Source organism: Branchiostoma belcheri, unplaced genomic scaffold (genome assembly GCF_001625305.1).
Source record: "Branchiostoma belcheri isolate BF01 breed outbred unplaced genomic scaffold, Haploidv18h27 scaffold523, whole genome shotgun sequence".
In the NCBI taxonomy this organism is placed as follows: Eukaryota; Metazoa; Chordata; class Leptocardii; order Amphioxiformes; family Branchiostomatidae; genus Branchiostoma; species Branchiostoma belcheri.
Window position 1 is genome coordinate 19,631 of NW_017804158.1, and position 17,245 is coordinate 36,875.

The 17,245-nt window shown below is 44.1% G+C and overlaps 1 protein-coding gene and 1 pseudogene across 2 annotated transcripts; one reads left to right on the forward strand and one right to left on the reverse strand.

Moving 5' to 3' along the window:
* Window positions 1–1,336: 1,336 nt before the first annotated feature.
* Window positions 1,337–12,575, reverse strand: LOC109480845 (annotated as a pseudogene).
* A 2,899-nt stretch (window positions 12,576–15,474) lies between these two features.
* On the forward strand, window positions 15,475–17,239 carry LOC109480847. Of its 2 annotated transcripts, XM_019783167.1 has the most exons (3): window positions 15,776–16,220; window positions 16,633–16,805; window positions 17,165–17,239. In XM_019783167.1, exons 1-3 carry the CDS (start codon window positions 16,115–16,117, stop codon window positions 17,216–17,218), a joined length of 333 nt encoding a protein of 110 aa, XP_019638726.1. In that variant the 5' UTR covers window positions 15,776–16,114; the 3' UTR covers window positions 17,219–17,239. The 2 variants fall into 2 exon arrangements, 1 of the variants encoding a protein (XP_019638726.1); XR_002140861.1 differs by lacking the exons at window positions 15,776–16,220; window positions 17,165–17,239 and adding an exon at window positions 15,475–15,768 and having other exon boundaries at window positions 16,633–16,692.
* The last annotated feature ends 6 nt before the right edge of the window (window positions 17,240–17,245 follow it).

The following is a 17,245-nucleotide window of genomic DNA, read 5'->3' on the forward strand; positions in this document are numbered from 1 at the left end:
AATAAACAACAGAGTAGATAGTATTACACGAACTATATTAAAAGACAACTATAACAGAGTTAAAACATAATTATACTAAATCTCAATTCTACCGAGGCCTATTGCTTCACACTCATGCGGCAAACTTTTATAACACAGATAAAGAGCACCAGTTTTGCCCTTCAACAGCAATGCAAGGGTATAAGTTGTATGATTCCTAATGTCGTGAATCAGAACTTATAAACTCTCAATAAAAGGTCCAGTGCTCGGAGATGATACAATTTTCAGCATAATACTGAAAGAATTACCAAGTTTGAAGTCATAGTTTAAAGGCCATGTTGTTAAGTTGGTGGAACCTGACAAATAAACTTCCTATTATTGTACGAACACACCCTATCGTTCCATTTGTTCCTGTAGGAAGCGTCCGGGTGATTTGCGGCAAGATACTCCCCACAGTTCTCGTTTTCCCAATTGTCAGGTTGTTTCGGAGCCCACCACCTGAAAATTTCCAGAGAAGCGCCATTCTCCCACACCCAATGTCTGTCCTGTTGGATGTCGGTCAGTCCGAACCAGAAGTTAGCGCTGTTATCGACGGCATTCTTCAGGTTGATGAGGAAGGTGTTGGTGGCGGCATCGCGGGGCATGGCGAGGGTTCCGCCCTCAGAAGAACAGGTTGCCCTAGCACCGTTGTAGTTACTCAACCGGTCGTAGGCCTTGTAGCACGATCGGCTAGGCTGGTGGTATGTGTACCCGCTGGGACAAGCTATATCAGGAAAGGATGGTTCAGACGTTTTTCACGTCACATGGTAAGGTTTTGTCACAAACATAGAAAGATATACATAAACGATTGCCCTCTTATGGAACTATGTTTTATTGACGTTATATATGACAGGAACGTTACATTCATATGTTGTCATGATATCAACTTATCATGATATTTGTATAAGGTTTGTATGCCTGAAAAGAATAAGGAATAAAGTAGCTGGAATGATGTTGGATATGATGGTGATGATGAGAATGATTGAAGATGCAGTGCAGTTCAAACAAGATACATGCATATAGCTTACAAAGTCATGCCATCTTCTGACATTGACGACAACTCTAATAGAAATTAGTATTGTAAGCGTTCTCAAGATCTATACCCAGTCCCTTTAACACAAAAGGTTAGGACAAAGTGTCTCTAATAGTATACAGATGGTAGAATGAGGCTGAGAAGACGTGGTCGTTGGCCGGGCTGTTAGCCATGTTAGAGTTTGGTAAATGCTCTGGGCATGAAGCCACGCTCTTCACAGACGACACTACAAGTGAAATCATGAAAGAAGGAAAGGTTTGAAGCTATAGTTTGATAGTCAACGTGCTAAGTTGGCCCAACTTGACAAATGAACTTCCTTGTGGCGGAACACGAAAAGTCGTTCCACTTGTTCCCGGACATGTACTCCGCACAGTCCTGGTTACCCCCGTCGTTGTCGGGTTCTCCTGGACCCCACGGACTGAAACCTCCAAGAGAACCTCCATCCTCCCACACCCAGCGACCTTCCTGTCGGATGTCGGTCAGTCCGAACCAGAAGTTAGCGCTGTTATCGACGGCATTCTTCAGGTTGATGAGGAAGGTGTTGGTGACGGCATCGCGGGGCATGGCGAGGGTTCCGCCGTCAGAAGTACAGGTTGCCTCAGCACCGTTGTAGTTACTCGACTGGTCGAAGGCCTTGTAGCAGGATCGGCTAGGCTGGTGAGATTCGTACCCGCTGGGACAAGCTATATCAGGAAAGGATGGTTCAGACTAGGTTTTTCACGTCACATGGTAACGGTTCTGTCACCAACATATATTTAACGTCAAAAATTATTGTCCTTGTGAAGATACTATGATCCAGGCCATACCACTGGCGTGTCATATGAAGGGAACATCACTTGTATATATAGTCTATCAATTTATCATTCTATCATCTGGGGATTTGTATCAGGTACCTATGAATAAGGAATAAGGTATAAGGTAGCTGGAATAGTGTTAAATATGAGGATGATGATGATGAGAATGATAGAAGATGCACTGCAGTACAAGACACATGCATATAGCTCTCTGTCACTACATGCCCTGGCATTCACGTCAGATAGTACTGTTTCAAAATCCCGTCCATGTCAACACGAAATCCTAGGACGGAGTGCGTCTACGATGGTTTGCAGGTGTTCAAACTTGGCCGTGAACACGTGTTGGTTAACAGGCCTGCTTGCCATGTTATTCAGTGTTTCAATCCTGACGTTAGCAACTCCCACACAGAAGATTGTGGTGCCGTCGTTCCTCAGTGCTTCCGCGCCCGGTATGACAGCTTCACTTCCACTGTCTCTACCGTCAGTGAGGACGATCCCGTACTTTCTCGCTGTCGGCCGTCCTGAAGTTGAGAATTCGTTACGCATGACGGACAAACCCGCGGCAGAGGGAACTCCGCTACTGAACGATGTGTCCAAACTTCCGATCCTTGCCAACAAAGCGGGCTTATTGCTGTAGTCTGTGACGGAAATCGCCCGAATCGCAGAGCTACCTGCAAACTCGATCAGCCCAACTCTCGCGTAACTTCCCCCGATGCTGAGGGAACTTACTACTCCACTGATAAAGTTCCTGACTGTGTCAAAGTGTCCCGATACACTGCCGGAAACGTCGATCGAAAAGATGATGTCAGCCCCTCCGTTACAGGCTACAGAATAAAGGAATAACAGGCATTCATCTAACCTGTGCTGTATACAGAGACTTCTTTGAAATTCTATCCTACTATCAAGCGTCCTATCAAAATGAATAGCAAGTGATGGGAAGAGTCAGAGATAACTTGATGGAATGAATGATGAAGCGAATAAGCGAGAGCGTGAGTGAGCGAATACATGAGTGTTAGCCTGGTTGCCATCCGTTTTGTAATGGGGCTCCTTGCACTCGCCACTTTTTTTCGGTACAAAATGGATGGCTCCCAGGCTATAAATGTTTTGAATGGCATCAGATTTCTCTTGAAAGCGTTGCTTTTTTGATTTGCCTATCGATTAATTCAATAGCCTGGTACTTACCCCTACATGATGGCCTACTCCCACTCCATCTGCCATTAGCCTGGCAGGTTCTGCTGCTGCTGCCTGTGTACAGCTGGTAACCATGGTTACAGGTGAAGGTGCAGGTCTCGGGATGCCGGAAGGAGGAGCCGCGATTACACGTCATCCTTCCGTTAGCCGGTGCAGACAGGGTCGGACATCGTACACCTGGAGTGGAAATTTGCAACAATGTGGCAGTTCCAGCGGTATTATGTCACATAGAAGATGGCTATGGCTGTTACCATTACTTATTTTTCACTTTTATTTTTATGTGATGGCATTGACGATGATGTTGACTATCTGGCAAAATATAATTATTTTAATCATCTTGTAAAACTGTAGCAATATCAAATGGCTATACTTATATTTCTACATTGAATTTAAATTCTAAACACCAACCATTTTACTGTTTTGAAAAATAAAAACAAGACCAAATCATACTTACCGATACACGTGGCATCATCGCCAGACCAGGTTGCGTTAGCCTGACAGTGCCTCACTGGTACCATTGGGGAAGCCAGTTCATAGCCATGGTTACAGGAAAAGGTGCAGGCTGAGTCCGGGTAGCGAAGGGAGCTGGTATTGCAGGTCATTCTTCCGTTCGATGGGGTAGATAGATCTGGGCATTTTACACCTAACAAAGGAGAACAATGCGATATGCTGTTGACCATAATAGATGTTCATTTAACTCTCTATCACATCTGAAAGTCTTGATGCTTGTATCATTTAGATCTATCATCTAACATAAGGTAAAGTCGCATTTATGTAATAGTTTGGTCTACGTCAAAACAATGTCACAGCATACCTATGCACACGGCGTCGTTTCCAGACCAGGTTGCATCAGTCTGACAGCGTCTCTCGCGGCTGCTAGCGGGAGTCGTGAGCTCGTAGCCCCAGTCACAGGTAAAGTTGCAGACCTCAGGATACCGGAAATAGTAGCCGCTGCCACAGGTCATTGCACCATGTAGGGGACTGGATATGTTCGGGCATTTGACAGCTGAAATATAGACCAGATTTAAAACGAGAGTTACAATCAATGACTTGGTGTCAAAGAATAAATTCCTGAACTTTTGTTTGCTGTATAATTATCACGTTTTAGAATTTGCTAGCTGTTCTAATTTTAAAATTAGATCGACTTTCCAAAGTGCAACGTCAAAAACTACATACAGTGAAGATGTTTGGACTTACCTAAACACGGTATGGTCCCTGTGGTATTTGTGTCTAATGAAATGGTCCAGTTCCCGTCGTGTCCACAGGAGTACTCGGCATAGATCAGCCTGTCGTAACCAGGGTTACAGTGGAGCAGACAGACGACCTCGTACTCCGCCGCCGTGCTGTCAGGTGATTGGCAGAAGTCAGCCGCAGGGGATGCCGGGATAGAACACCCGAAGTAACCGTTCTCCGGTTCAGCGACCTGTGAGGATGAAACAGCACCTCATTTGGCGTACTTGCAATTGCAAGTGATGTGATCAATTACACATGTGTGTAGCAACCAAGTTGGTGGACTCTATAGATCCAAAATTGCTACCTCTCAATTAAAACGTACGATATTTTTTAACACTTAAATTTAACATTTTTAAATGCCAAATTTAAGTGTTAAAAGTTCTGGTCACCTGCAGCTTCTAGAAACCCTCTGAAACATCTTTTGCTCCCTTTTTGTTGAACTTGTTCAAGAGGAGATGGGATAGGGAGATAAGAAACAAAATTCTACAAACCGGGAAAGGTGGGCAGGAGGTCCGTTCACAGCGTCTCCCGTCCCCGACCGTCCCGACCCGGCAGCGGCAGCTGAAGGTCTGGTGGCCCGTCAGGTCGCAGATCCCGTGCTCAGGGTGGCAGTCGTGCAGGCCGAGCCGGCAGTAGTCAGACGGGACGCATCTAGATAGACAAATATTCATTTTGAAATACATTTGTCATTCAAAAACGGCAATAGATGCCCATGTAAATGCTAACATTCTATCTAAATTGGATACGTAAAAAGCCCATTGAATGTCTAGTTCATAGAACAAAATCAATGCAACTTCTGGGATCGCAGTACTAAAAATGAAACTTGTTTACCTGGGTTTGTCGTTCCATTGTCCAGTTGCCATGCACGTGAAGCTGTGTAGACTGTGGAGATGAAGGTCCTGCTCATTGCCGACTTTGTACCCGGGCTCACAGGTCAGGCGGCAGGAGTCCTGGTACCTGGTACCGCTGCACGTCAGGCTGCCGTTGGCAGGGCTCTGGGTGGTAAAGAAAAATTCATTTTTTGTTGTTGTTTTGAGTGACGACGAAAATTGCTGCAGAATTCAATACTTCAAGAAGATTACATGCTAAAAATATATATTACAGTTTAATGTATCAGTTTTGATACGCTTCAGATACGTACAATAAGGTTGCCGCAGTCCTTCTTCTGACAGAACAGATCTGGTCCCCCAACAACTGGCTGGAGCGCTACAGTTTAATAAGAAAGAACGTTAGAAATATTGCCAGTTCTACAAGTCATGTGTGTGTCGTGATTGCATGAGCTCCACGTTTGATTCTGCGAACGGTTGTTGGGCAAGAATTCAAAAGGTCTGGAAAAGCAGTAGAAATTTTTACCCCCCTCCTGTAGGCTCCAGTTGCCACTGCTATGACAAGCTACGCTCTGGTGGTTCGTTCCTTCGTACCCGTCCGCACAGGTGACTCCGCAGGTGTTCCCGTAGGTGTGTCCTCTGGCGCACTGTAGGGCGGTGTTAGGGAACTCAGGAGGGGAGCCGCAACTCACTGGTAAAAGATATATAAATACATTATCAATATTTTTAAAGTGAATCAAATGCTGTGCATCTTAATTATATTCTACGCGTACTTTGAAATTACGCAGTGTATTATAATATAAGAAAGGAGCTAAGAAGACAATGTTCCTTAGTAGGAGCATTCACATGTTACTGTGTATGTATGTATTTATGTATGCTGGATAGTATGTATGTATTGCTATATCAGTATATCATCTCTGTCAGCACGATAAATAGTAGTACCTGGGATGCACTCCGGTTCCCCACTCCAAAGTTGGTAAGACAGGCAGGTGAAGTTGTCTTGTCCCAGCCGTTCGTAGCCGTCCTGACAGGTGAGATGACACGTCTCGCCGTACGTCGTACCTGTACAGGTGACGTCGCCGTGTGCGGGGATCTGTATAGAGGAAGTGCATGCATCTTAGCCAGATCTTTGGTGCCAACTAAAGTACATTGATGGTCCATGCTTATCTTCCCGCAGAGGTAGTCGGCCCACTCACTAACCAACAAGCATATTCTGAATGGAAGATCTTTGCCATTCTTGTGTTCCGGTATCTGCTTGAAGATCAAAATTACGCAGAAAATACAGCATGTATTTGATGGTTAGAATGTACATACTTACCGAAATGTTTCCACAGTCGGCGATGACGCAAGCCAGAGTCTGTGGGATGATAACGTCTGCCAAAAAGATGAAAGGTCGATTAGAATGTATTTCAGCACCATATACATGGCAAACAGAATATCCAAAAGAAAAAAGTGAAAATAAAAACGACATGTCTTTATCCCCCACCTGCTGACACAGCATTTTCCATCTCTGTCGTGTTCCCTCTGCGGAAGGCGGTCCAGTTTCCGGTCCAGCTGCAGCCCAGGGCGTGGTCCGTTTCCGGTAGGTACCCTACGTCACAGGTGACGTCACAGCGGTCCGAGAACACGTGACCCTGGCACAGGTACGAGCCGTGCGGGGGGTCCTCAGGTGGGCTGCAGGTTACTGTGTCATGACCAACAAATATATGTTATGTTATGGCCAGTACCCACAGACAACAGAGACCAAAGGTCTAAATTGAAAAGCAGACTTGAAAGTTATTATCTTTAATATGTCAAAGGAGAAAATGGTCCTTTAATAGTTACGGGCCTAAAAGTAATAATGTACATGAAAATCAGACTAACACCCTACCTGGGTCGCACTGTGCAGGTTTGTCCCAGTGTCCTGTAGCTTTACACGTCAGTACAGGGTGCCGCGGCATGTAGCCTCGCTCACAGACCACTTGGGCTTCAGACAGGTAGGTCGTTGAGCTGCTGTTGAGTTTGCCATGAGCTAAATTCTGAAGGGTAAAAAGAGTGACTTGTTAGTCGTGCTTCACTTGCTCGTACTAGCCAAGGAAGGAATGTGGGGTCATGGCGTAGCGGCAAAGTGCTCGACTCGGAACCAAGAGGTTCCGGGTTCGAGTCCTGACATGCCACCGATCTTGTGCCCTTACACAACTTTTCCTCACTGAACTCAAGTGAAAATGAGTATTGCCCTGTCCTGTACTTGTACTCTGTGTTGGTGGCGGTATAAAATAAGTTGATATAACTTGAGTGTGCCGTCGCCATGTTTGGTCATGAAATGTTAGAATAAAAAAAATAATTAATAAGAGAATAAGACAGAATACCTCATACTCTCCCCCACAGTCCACAAGTCTACACACCGGATGCTTGGTCGCCCCAAACGTCTCTGCAAACAGACAGTTACAAATTACACGATCGTCACCGACAGGTTGTATCCAGAACGGTGCTTATCCAGAACGGTTCTGGATGGTCTACGCGTATTCAAAACCGTGCCTGAGGCGAAACAATGTATGCTCGAAGACTATCTAGAACCGCGCCTGATCCTAACCGTAACCCTTACAGGCATAAAAGTAGATAGATACAGTAAGGACCTAAAAATGCTGCCTACCTAGGCGAGACAAAAGCTGTAGGAAGTCCAGGTGGGCCACGATGTCCTCAAGAATTGGACCGATCCATTCCAACAGCTGCCGCATCATGTCGAAGTCGATGATGTTGTCCTCTGAGATGATGTCTAAATATGTCTCCACGATAGGAAGGTGGGGGGCGTTAATCTTCACCAAAATGCCACGCGCCGCGTCCGCGTAGATTTGGTCGGAGATGCCGAGGTGCTCAAACCACCCAGGGTCGGTGTTCGGCATCGTGTCGGCAGCCCGACCGACGCCGACGAGTGTCGACACGACTTCGGGCGCGATCGGCGCCCATCGGCCGCGGTTGCAGAACAGCAGGCCCGCGTCATCGGTCTGGTAGCCCACGTCACACTTGGCGATGCACATGCGCACGTGGATGTTGTAGTAGGCGATGCTGGTACAGTTGAAGCGGCCGTGACGTAAGTCAGGAAGTGACTTGTTTCTGCAAACTGGAAAGAAGTAAGAGGAACTTTCAAAAAGTCAACTAAATATATCTTTGGCAACGATAGTCTTTAAGTTAAACCTTTTGGTTAAGACCGATATGTTACAGATTTGCTGATGTTGTATTTTGGCTTAGAAGTGACTAAAAACATCGCCGAAAGATGGGTGTGTCGTGCAGCTAAAGCAGGGGTTTCGCGCAGTTAAAGCAACAGTGTACAAACTTGTGCGTGTGGGCTACGGTAGAAAGGAACTCACACTCTTCCACAGTCGGAGGCACTATTGGTTGCTGCACGTATCCAGGCGGCAGTATCGCTGATGTGTCCCCTCCGGCGGCCTGGAGCGCCAACTGGTACCACCTCTGCATCTCCGGGGAAAACTGCTGCATCCACACAGGCACCGGCTCAGGAGTCTTGTATACTGTCGAAACATCAGGAAGACATACATGTAAGAAATTAAAAGGCCCCGAGAATGTAATGCTATAGAAGATGATTGAAGAAGGCTAAATGAAAAAAAAAATCGAAAAACCTACTCGTCGTATCAAAACAGCTTTAGTGTTTTCAGACAATTCATTTTTCAAGCTAAAAATGAACCAAGGCCCGATACCTCTTGACGTCTTGAAAACTGTAGCGTTCTCGATATTTAAATCTACATGCATCTGGGACACAAACAATTAGATGCAAGCTAAGAAAAACTAGTCCCCAACCCAGCTCCAACCTTTGTTGAAGAGAGGTAGGAAGCCAGGTCTTAGGTAGGTCCTTAACAGGTGCTATAGCTACGTCGCTCACCTGGTATGACGTTGGTCTTGAAGAGTACAGCGAACACCACCGCTGTCAGGACGGCCAGGCAGTAGAAGATGGCGGCGAGGATGAGCAGCGTGTCCGGCCGCTTCCTGGGCGGCGGGTTCAGGGAGGAGCCGTACCCGTACAGCGGCGGGCCGTACGGCCTCCACACGGCGCCGGGCTTCACCTGCTTCCCGCCGAACAGGGAGTCACAGCTCGGCTGTCTTTTCAGTGGGCCACCGAAAAGAGAATTATGAATCGGCAGCCTTTTGAGTGGGTCCTGTGATAAGAAAAACATCATACAGTCAAAACCTCCAAGACGACCACTCAGGGAATCGATAAAATCTGGTCTAAGGTGGTCACAGTAGACAGCATTGTCAATAATCTTTTCGTAGATGGGAAAAATTACGTAAGGGGCCACCAAAAAGTCTACCGAACAGATTAAATTGCTCAAGAACAAACCTTAAGGTAACACAAACCTTTTGTTAATTTAAATCTGTAAGACAAATTGCTAAATGTGGCAAATTAAAGCAGAGCAATGAAAAAATAGGACCTAGTACCTTTTCCACTTTTGATTCCACTGACACAGTCTGCTTGGTTTCTTTATAATGGGACTCTTTCATCTTTTCTTCCACAGCAACGCACAGTTGAACAGGCCTGGGTAGAGTGAGCAAATATTGACATTGTTCTCATATATTGTAATCTCTTAACAGGGGTTGAGCAATTAACGACCATTGACAATATTCTTTGTGCTCATGCTGTTTGTAATCTCTTATCAGGGATTGAATAGGTAACAAACATTGAATGTATGCGTTCGGGTCAAGGTCTGGATTTATTACTATAATATTGCCATGTTGCTGGTGTGTTACGAAGCTGGTGTGTTATGCCGAAAGGCGGTTATACCGGCTATACAGATACAGAAGCTGGTGTGCTACACACCGAAGGGCGGTTATACCGGCTATACAGATACAGAAGCTGGTGTGTTACGCCGAAAGGAGGTTATACCGGCTATACAGATACAGAAGCTGGTGTGCTACACACCGAAGGGCGGTTATACCGGCTATACAGATACAGATACAGACAGATTTTCGAACTCGTAATGCTTGGCATAAAGCAAAAAGCAGATGTATTCTCAGTGTTAACGGCTGTATTTTGCGACATTGGTACACCTTTCTCGTGTTGTATTTTTTTGGGGGTACGCTTAACGGTTAGACCCTTTTCATTTACTTTGAGATTATGTTGTGACTAGAAAAATCTGGAATTGGACAAAAACACATAAAACCAAACACACACCAATTAACTCCTGGTGGTAAACGTTTTGAATATATTTTGTACAAATTCATGACCTCTGACCTCTCAGACACTTAGTACATAGTAGGTGTTTTGTTTTTGGTTAACTGTATAATGTAATATTATTAATTGATGTATTAATTGATGCGTAATGTGTAACTTACTATGTTAATAAGTTTTCTTGATAGCATTTGAACGTGTATGTAATTAATAGTTAATGTATTTTATGAAAAGGAAGAATAGCGATATATCATCACCAATGGAGCTTCCTAAATAAACAAACAAACAAACTGGCAAAACAAATGTTTAAATGACTCACTGATCATCTGTGAGTTCCGGAGGAGGTGTAGGGTCTCTGGTGATGTCTTCTTTTGGAATGTCTTCGTCTTCACTTTCACTGCTGAAGTCTGGTGTTCTGTCCGTCTAAGACATAGAATAACCTTTAAGTATTGACAAGTTGTATGGTAACAATCTATTGTCACATATTCAGAGTTTTGGTCATTTTTTGTTTTATTCATTGCAACGTTCTCTGTTTATCTCTCTGTGCATGTTACCATTGTGGGGTCGTGTGGCGTAGAGGCAGAGTGCTCAACTCGGAACCAAGAGGTCCCGGGTTCGAGTCCTGACATGCCACCCATCTTTACTGCCCTTGGGGACTTTCCTCACTTGAATGGTCCTGTCCTGTATTTGTACTCTGTGTTGGTGGTGGCACAAAATAAGTTGATATAACCTGAGTGTGCCGTCGCCATGTTTGGTCATAAATGGTTGGAACATTAAAAAAAATGTTCCCATTGCTGTCACCTTGCCAACTTCCTGTTGGCTCACAGCTTCCGGAACATATCTTAAAGTTCTCCTTTCCAACCTTCTGTGGTCACTACTTCCTTCAATCAGCGGAAACCAACCCTCTCCTCACCACTAAACCACATTAAAAAAACCTACAAAGACAAGAAAGCAGACAAAGAGACAAACACACCCAATCAACTCAACAAGAACATTTCAATCAAAATTGCATTGTTACATATTTATCATAGAGTTATTTAAAACTTTTTCTGTCTTGTCATTTCCTGCTGAAACAGCATCAATATTCCTGCAGGTTCTTTGCCAGATTTTGGAATTTAACATAACTTTTTTTTCTAACCGCACCTTTTCTGATCAGCACTTCCTTCCAGCTTCCTTCTAACTTGTCCTTAAGGCCAATCTGCGTAAACCTACCCATCTTCCCTCGGCTCTACAACATTAAAATACCTAATAAAACAAGAAACACACAAATACGAAGAAAAAACAAGAACATTCCCTACTTGGTATTCCTGATGCTCCTCCCGTACCGTCAAGTCTCCCCACATGAAGGACCTCTCGGCTTGCCTGCTCGGCATAGAAACCTGCGTGGATGGAAATTATAATCAGTGACACTGATTGGATAATGATAATGATCATGATTACTTTCAAGATAAAAGTTTTTTTGAAGGCCCTAGGAGCAGCGTGTTGTTGACTAGTGTGTCTAAGACATGGAATACACCGATCCGAATGGGTCTATTCCACTGCCTTTTCCTTCCCACCTTAAGTCATGTACGTATTCTACACCTGGGTGGAGGAGGAAAGCCGTAATGTGGCTTTCCTAAGGGCACAACGTATAGCCAGGAAAGAAAGGAATCAAGCCCGCGACATTTCTATCATTAAAGAATGTCTCAATCGTAGAGACTAAATGCTAGAGAATAGTTATACCTTTATTGATACCACTGATATATATTCTGTATGTAATTTTCCACATACATATATTCTGTACGTAGGATGAAGCTATTCATACATGTATTTAAATTTGTTAGACCTTTGTTAACTTTGTTAGTTGTAGAAGAGCATCCAAAGTTCCCTGTACTTTTTTTTTGTGCCAATAAAGAATCTCTCTCTATCTCGTGTTTGCTAATTTGACCATTCGACGCTAGCCTCCTGTACAGACTCCGTGCGGGGGGGAAGTTTTGATACTGCGTTTAGTGAAGTTTTTAACCCACCTGCCCGGAGCCTGCACAGGAGGCTAGCGTCAAAAAAATCCTTGAACATCAGAACACTTCAAGAGTAGACGAAAATTACAAACCTTAGCCTCTGTTGCTGTTACCGGCGGTGCATTGCCGATGTCTCTTGTCGCCGCCGATGTTGGCCGGCTAGTCTTGTGTCTAGGTTTGCGTCGTCTGCTCCGGGTCCGCCCGGTTAAGTCCCCCCGTGGCCCCAAATGGTCGCACCGGGTCGTCCAGGCGGTTTTAGTCGGGCCGTGAGGCGACCTGCCCCGAAGGAGAAGCCTGATGCTGCCCGGTGAGGAAGACATCGCTCTGAAGCGAGAAAATTAACGCCAATAAGTGCAAATAAATTTACGGGTACATAGAAAGAAAGAGTGCTCTCCAAGCAGAGTTTTAGGCTTCGGCTTATTTTTAAAGTGTTTTCAGACGTTTTTAGCAGCCTTTCTGTTTGTACCGGAATCGGTGTGTCAAATGTATACTGCCCTGCCGATGATACTGTCTTGCCAATTTGATACTCTCTTTCAGCGATCAAAATATTTGCTTGGAGTTTAGCTTGGACCTTTCGCCTCTCACCCCAATACATTGCACACAGCAAATAAGTGCAAAACAAATACATGACACATATTAAACGTTAGGAAGCGCGCGGTCTCACAAACTGTAGACTATGGGGCGAAAAAAGACTTATAAACATAGGAAATTGCAGCATTTTCAACATGGTTAGAATTCAAAGACTGGGCAGAAAAAAACTTACGAGTGCTGCACACCTGTGAACACTTGTAAATGCCGTCTGCAGGTGTTGTTGTGAGCTCATAAGGCGCACAGAAGTGACCCACTCCAAGCTATGCGTTTCCTGGTTGAAGTTTAACCCACAAATTGTTCCTTGGATGGACAGATGCTTTTATAATGACGCTGTAAACAGCAGTGGGCCAACATAGGTTATTCCCCTACTACTGTACCTACACGTTATGGGCTAAAAATAGGGGTCGTGTGGTGTAGTGGCAGAGTGCGCGGCTCGGAACCTAGAGGTCCCGGGTTCGAGTCCTGACATGCCACCGATCTTGTGCCCTTGGGGAAGGCACTTTATATGACTTTCCTCACTTCTCTCAGGTGAAAATGAGTATTGTCCTGTCATGTATTTGTCCCCTGTGTTGGTGGTGGCATTAATATAAGTTGAAAAAAACTTGAGTGTGCCGTCACCACGTCTGGTGATTACATGTTGGAAAAAAAAACACATGGCGTCCGCGGGTCTCGGCTCAATTGGGCCGAGATAGGTTATTCCCCTACTACATCTACCTTTGCGGTGACCGTCTAAAAATAACACAAGGCGCCCGCCTGTCTCGGCTCAATTCATACCAAGAGATATTTATTGTTATTGATTACTCCGTATTATTGGTAGTAACGAACCAGCTGGTAGGCTAGTACAGTGGCTTGCTACTGGGAGACGTAGAGTGGGACGTCCTTATACTACACTTTTGTCCATGCTAGAGAGAGACACTGGTCTCGCAGGGACTGCATTAGTGTCCGCTATGAGAGATAGGACTTACGGGAGTAACTTTATCAAGTGTACCTCACCGGATTAGTATAATCCGGAGGCATGATGATGATGATGATTGGTTGGCCGACTACTCTACTTTTATTGCAGCCAGGACTAAATGGCAAGCTATTAAGCAACTAACAGAAACGTAATTTTGTGTGGAAGACGAGATCGTATGTACCGATTTCTACCTATAATTGTGGGGTCGTATGGCGTAACGGCAGAGTGTTCGACTCGGATCCAAGAGGTCACTGACATGCCACCGATCTTGTGCCCTTGGGAAAGACACTTAACACGACTTTCTTCAGTTTCCCCAAGTGAAATTAGTATTGTCCTGTCCTGTATTTGTTCTCTGAGTTGGTGGTGGCATGAAATAAGTTGATATAACTTGAGTGGTTCGTCACCATATCTAGTCACCATATCTAGTCATGAAATGTTCGGAAATATAAAATTAATAGTAAGCGATCATAAATACAGAGAAGAATTCTGACATTTTTTTGTCATGGAATAAATAGAATAAAATTTCAGCTCCTAGATCGGCAGACAACGTTACGAGTTACATATTATAAATGACAACAACGATAAACACAACGTAAATATAGTCAAATGACGATAGTCAGATAATATATATCGAATACAAAATAGCTATCTTAAGCTTGTCAACAACCAAAAAAGTGGGAGGGGGTCTTGAGCGTCTCTACTGAATGTGTATACGGCAGAGTTGGAGCATGCGCACATGTATGTAAAATCACGTGATTACATCACGAGTTCTCTCCACGTGTGAATAGATGTGTTTGATCTCCTGCTTACCAGCACAGATTACTTCATTTTCCACGAAAATAAGTCTGGCTCTTGCATAAACATTAACTGGTATTGCATCACCTCATGCCACGTGATTCTTCCAAATAAGGGTAAAAGTAACCATACCTCGTCAGACCAATTAAGGTATTATTTGCTATATTCATGAATTTTTGCACAGCTATACACTGCGTGACAATACAGTCTACGGCCTTTTGAATTTATTTTATTTACCTTATTTTGAGTAAAAATAGCGATTGTAGCTTGAAAACCCAAATCCCCAACTGACAGTTCTAAATAGAACACTCGGGTTCTACATGTTCCGACAGCGGAAGGCGTTGGAAGATTCCATTGCTGCATGAAGGTATAGTCTATTGGAACACTTTACATTTTGGACAGGGGTAATTTAGGAACAATCCATTTCGTGCAGGAGAGGGAAAGGTCAATTTTTGGTACGGGGGACGTGTTGAAGCCATTTGCTGCATTTGCTCCCGAGCAAATGTCGGCCTTTCTAGTTATTGTATAATCTTGTACGTATGGTGCTAGCAGGTCTGATTTTTAAGATATTTAGAAATTACGAATAGAAAATGGTCACGTATTCACCCCATCTAGCGAGTTTCTAGTATTTTGTCTTTATTCCTTCTTAATTATTTCACTCCATACTTCAGTATGGAGTGAAATACTGTTTTTACTGATGATTCTTCTTCTCCTCCTCCTCCTCCTCCTTCTCCTCCTGCCACTTCTTTAAATTGATTCAACTCCTTCATTTTTGGGAGAAATTACCTGGAATTTCGTATAGAGGTAGAGTAGGTAAATACCCCTAGGCGTTTTTAAAATTTTTTTGATACAAGCTTTTACAATCGTTTTATTTGTTATTTTAGCTGTCCCCATAGGAAAGTACTGTGGGGACGTACGCGCGTGACGTAATAAGAAAGGAATTCGAGGCATGTCCATATATGGGCATAAAATCATCAACCTGACGCAGACCAATCATAGAACGCCTTTCGAATCTCCCGCGAATTTCTTCCGCTAACGCTGATTGGTCATATGCGTCACGTGATCATTTTTGCGTTCGGTCGTCTGCAAGGTGGACGACTTCTGCTGCCAGCGTCAGGTTCTCGCCAGTTTCTGGCAGTATCTTGTGCGTCAAATAGCAGGAAATATCATCAGGTAAGAAGTGGATAGTCAGAGTTCCTCCTATAGACCATTGTTTGTGCACATAGAGATATGTGGGTGCTGTAATACATTGTAATAAGGACATTAATTAGCGCGAGCGCCCGCGGGCCAAGAACAAGGTTCAAGAAGTATAGTGAAGAGGGCCTGCATGGGGGGTAGGATTACGAATTATGCAAAATTTTCGCGGACAATATTACCAATTACGTTAAAGTCTCAGACCTTATAACGACTTAAATCTTTGCAGCTACGGTCCTATTACGGATTACGTTGATTTTGGGGAGGTTGTCTTCATGATTCTATGAAGACTGAAAAGGCCTGATTACGCCTTACGAAAAACGACATGCAGGCCCCAAGAAAAGTCCCAGCATTCCTCGCGCGAAGGATAACATCCGGTTTCCGTCTACATCAATCTGAAGTTTTATACCGGGGTATTTACCTCATTTGCGGTAAGCTACATGAAAATGACTTAGACTTAACATTGTGATTGTAAACGTGTGCCTTCAGTTTGTCGGTTTACTGATTTATAGAGGATTTTGGCCAGTGTTTTTCTTTGTTTTTCGACGATGTGGGGGAGGGGGGCGATCGCTCGCTAGGGAAAATTTCGGCTATTAAATTATATGGGTTCAGCACAGCCTTTTTGTAAATGCGGGGCTTTGGTATGCCGGTTCACGGATTTATGTTACATTATTTCAACTTTCTTGACTGAATTTTGAGGTAGGAATTTTGAGGTGGTGATATAAAATCTCGTAAATCTGATGCTTTCTTTACTATAAAAATCTTACAAACCTGTGCATGGCTCCTGATTTTTATCAGCAAATTAACACATACCTGTAATTTCTGGTATTTTAAACGTTTCAGAAATGCCTAGGCGTAAGAAGAAAAAATTGACTGAGAGGTTGAGTGCATGGAAGGAAGAGCCAAAAAAGGAGAAGCAACCCAGCCAGCAGGATGACAAACAAGCAGAGATAGAGTCAGTACAGGAAGTAGAGTCAGGAGTACAGGAGCCAGCTGAAATGCTCATGGAGGTGGAGGTAAGTGGGGAGGAGCCAGTTGATGACCAGGATGTACAGGAAACTGGGGCCTGGGATAGTGAAGGAGGTTTCATTTTTGACCCTTTTATGCAGGAAGATCAATTGAATGTGGCCAGTATGGTAAACAGGCATGCCCAAAATGAAAATGAAATCATTACTGTTAAAGAATACCACAATATGGAGCAGAGGAATGTCCCTTTGAAGACACCTTGTAGTAGCGGTATTGTTCCAATACGAGGAGATGGGAATTGTTTTTATAATGCAATTAGTTACAATATCTGTGGCACCGAAGAATATCATAAAGTACTAAGGGATCATTTGATAAAGTTTATGTCAACATTGCCTGAGACTGTTTACAGGTCTTGGTTCGATGGAGGACTAACCATGTGTCAGTACCTGAACCGTCGAGATGAGAGAGGGAAACGTCCAGGAGATCTTGG

What these genes read in the sequence shown, in the direction of transcription:
- LOC109480847 (XM_019783167.1), top strand. Translation starts at nt 16,115, where the DNA reads ATGCAGGCCCCAAGAAAAGTCCCAGCATTCCTCGCGCGAAGGATAACA. An exon ending in GGGTATTTACCTCATTTGCG is followed by an intron (nt 16,221 to 16,632) that starts GTAAGCTACATG and finishes TAAACGTTTCAG; the next exon opens with AAATGCCTAGGCGTAAGAAG. An exon ending in AAATGCTCATGGAGGTGGAG is followed by an intron (nt 16,806 to 17,164) that starts GTAAGTGGGGAG and finishes GACTGTTTACAG; the next exon opens with GTCTTGGTTCGATGGAGGAC.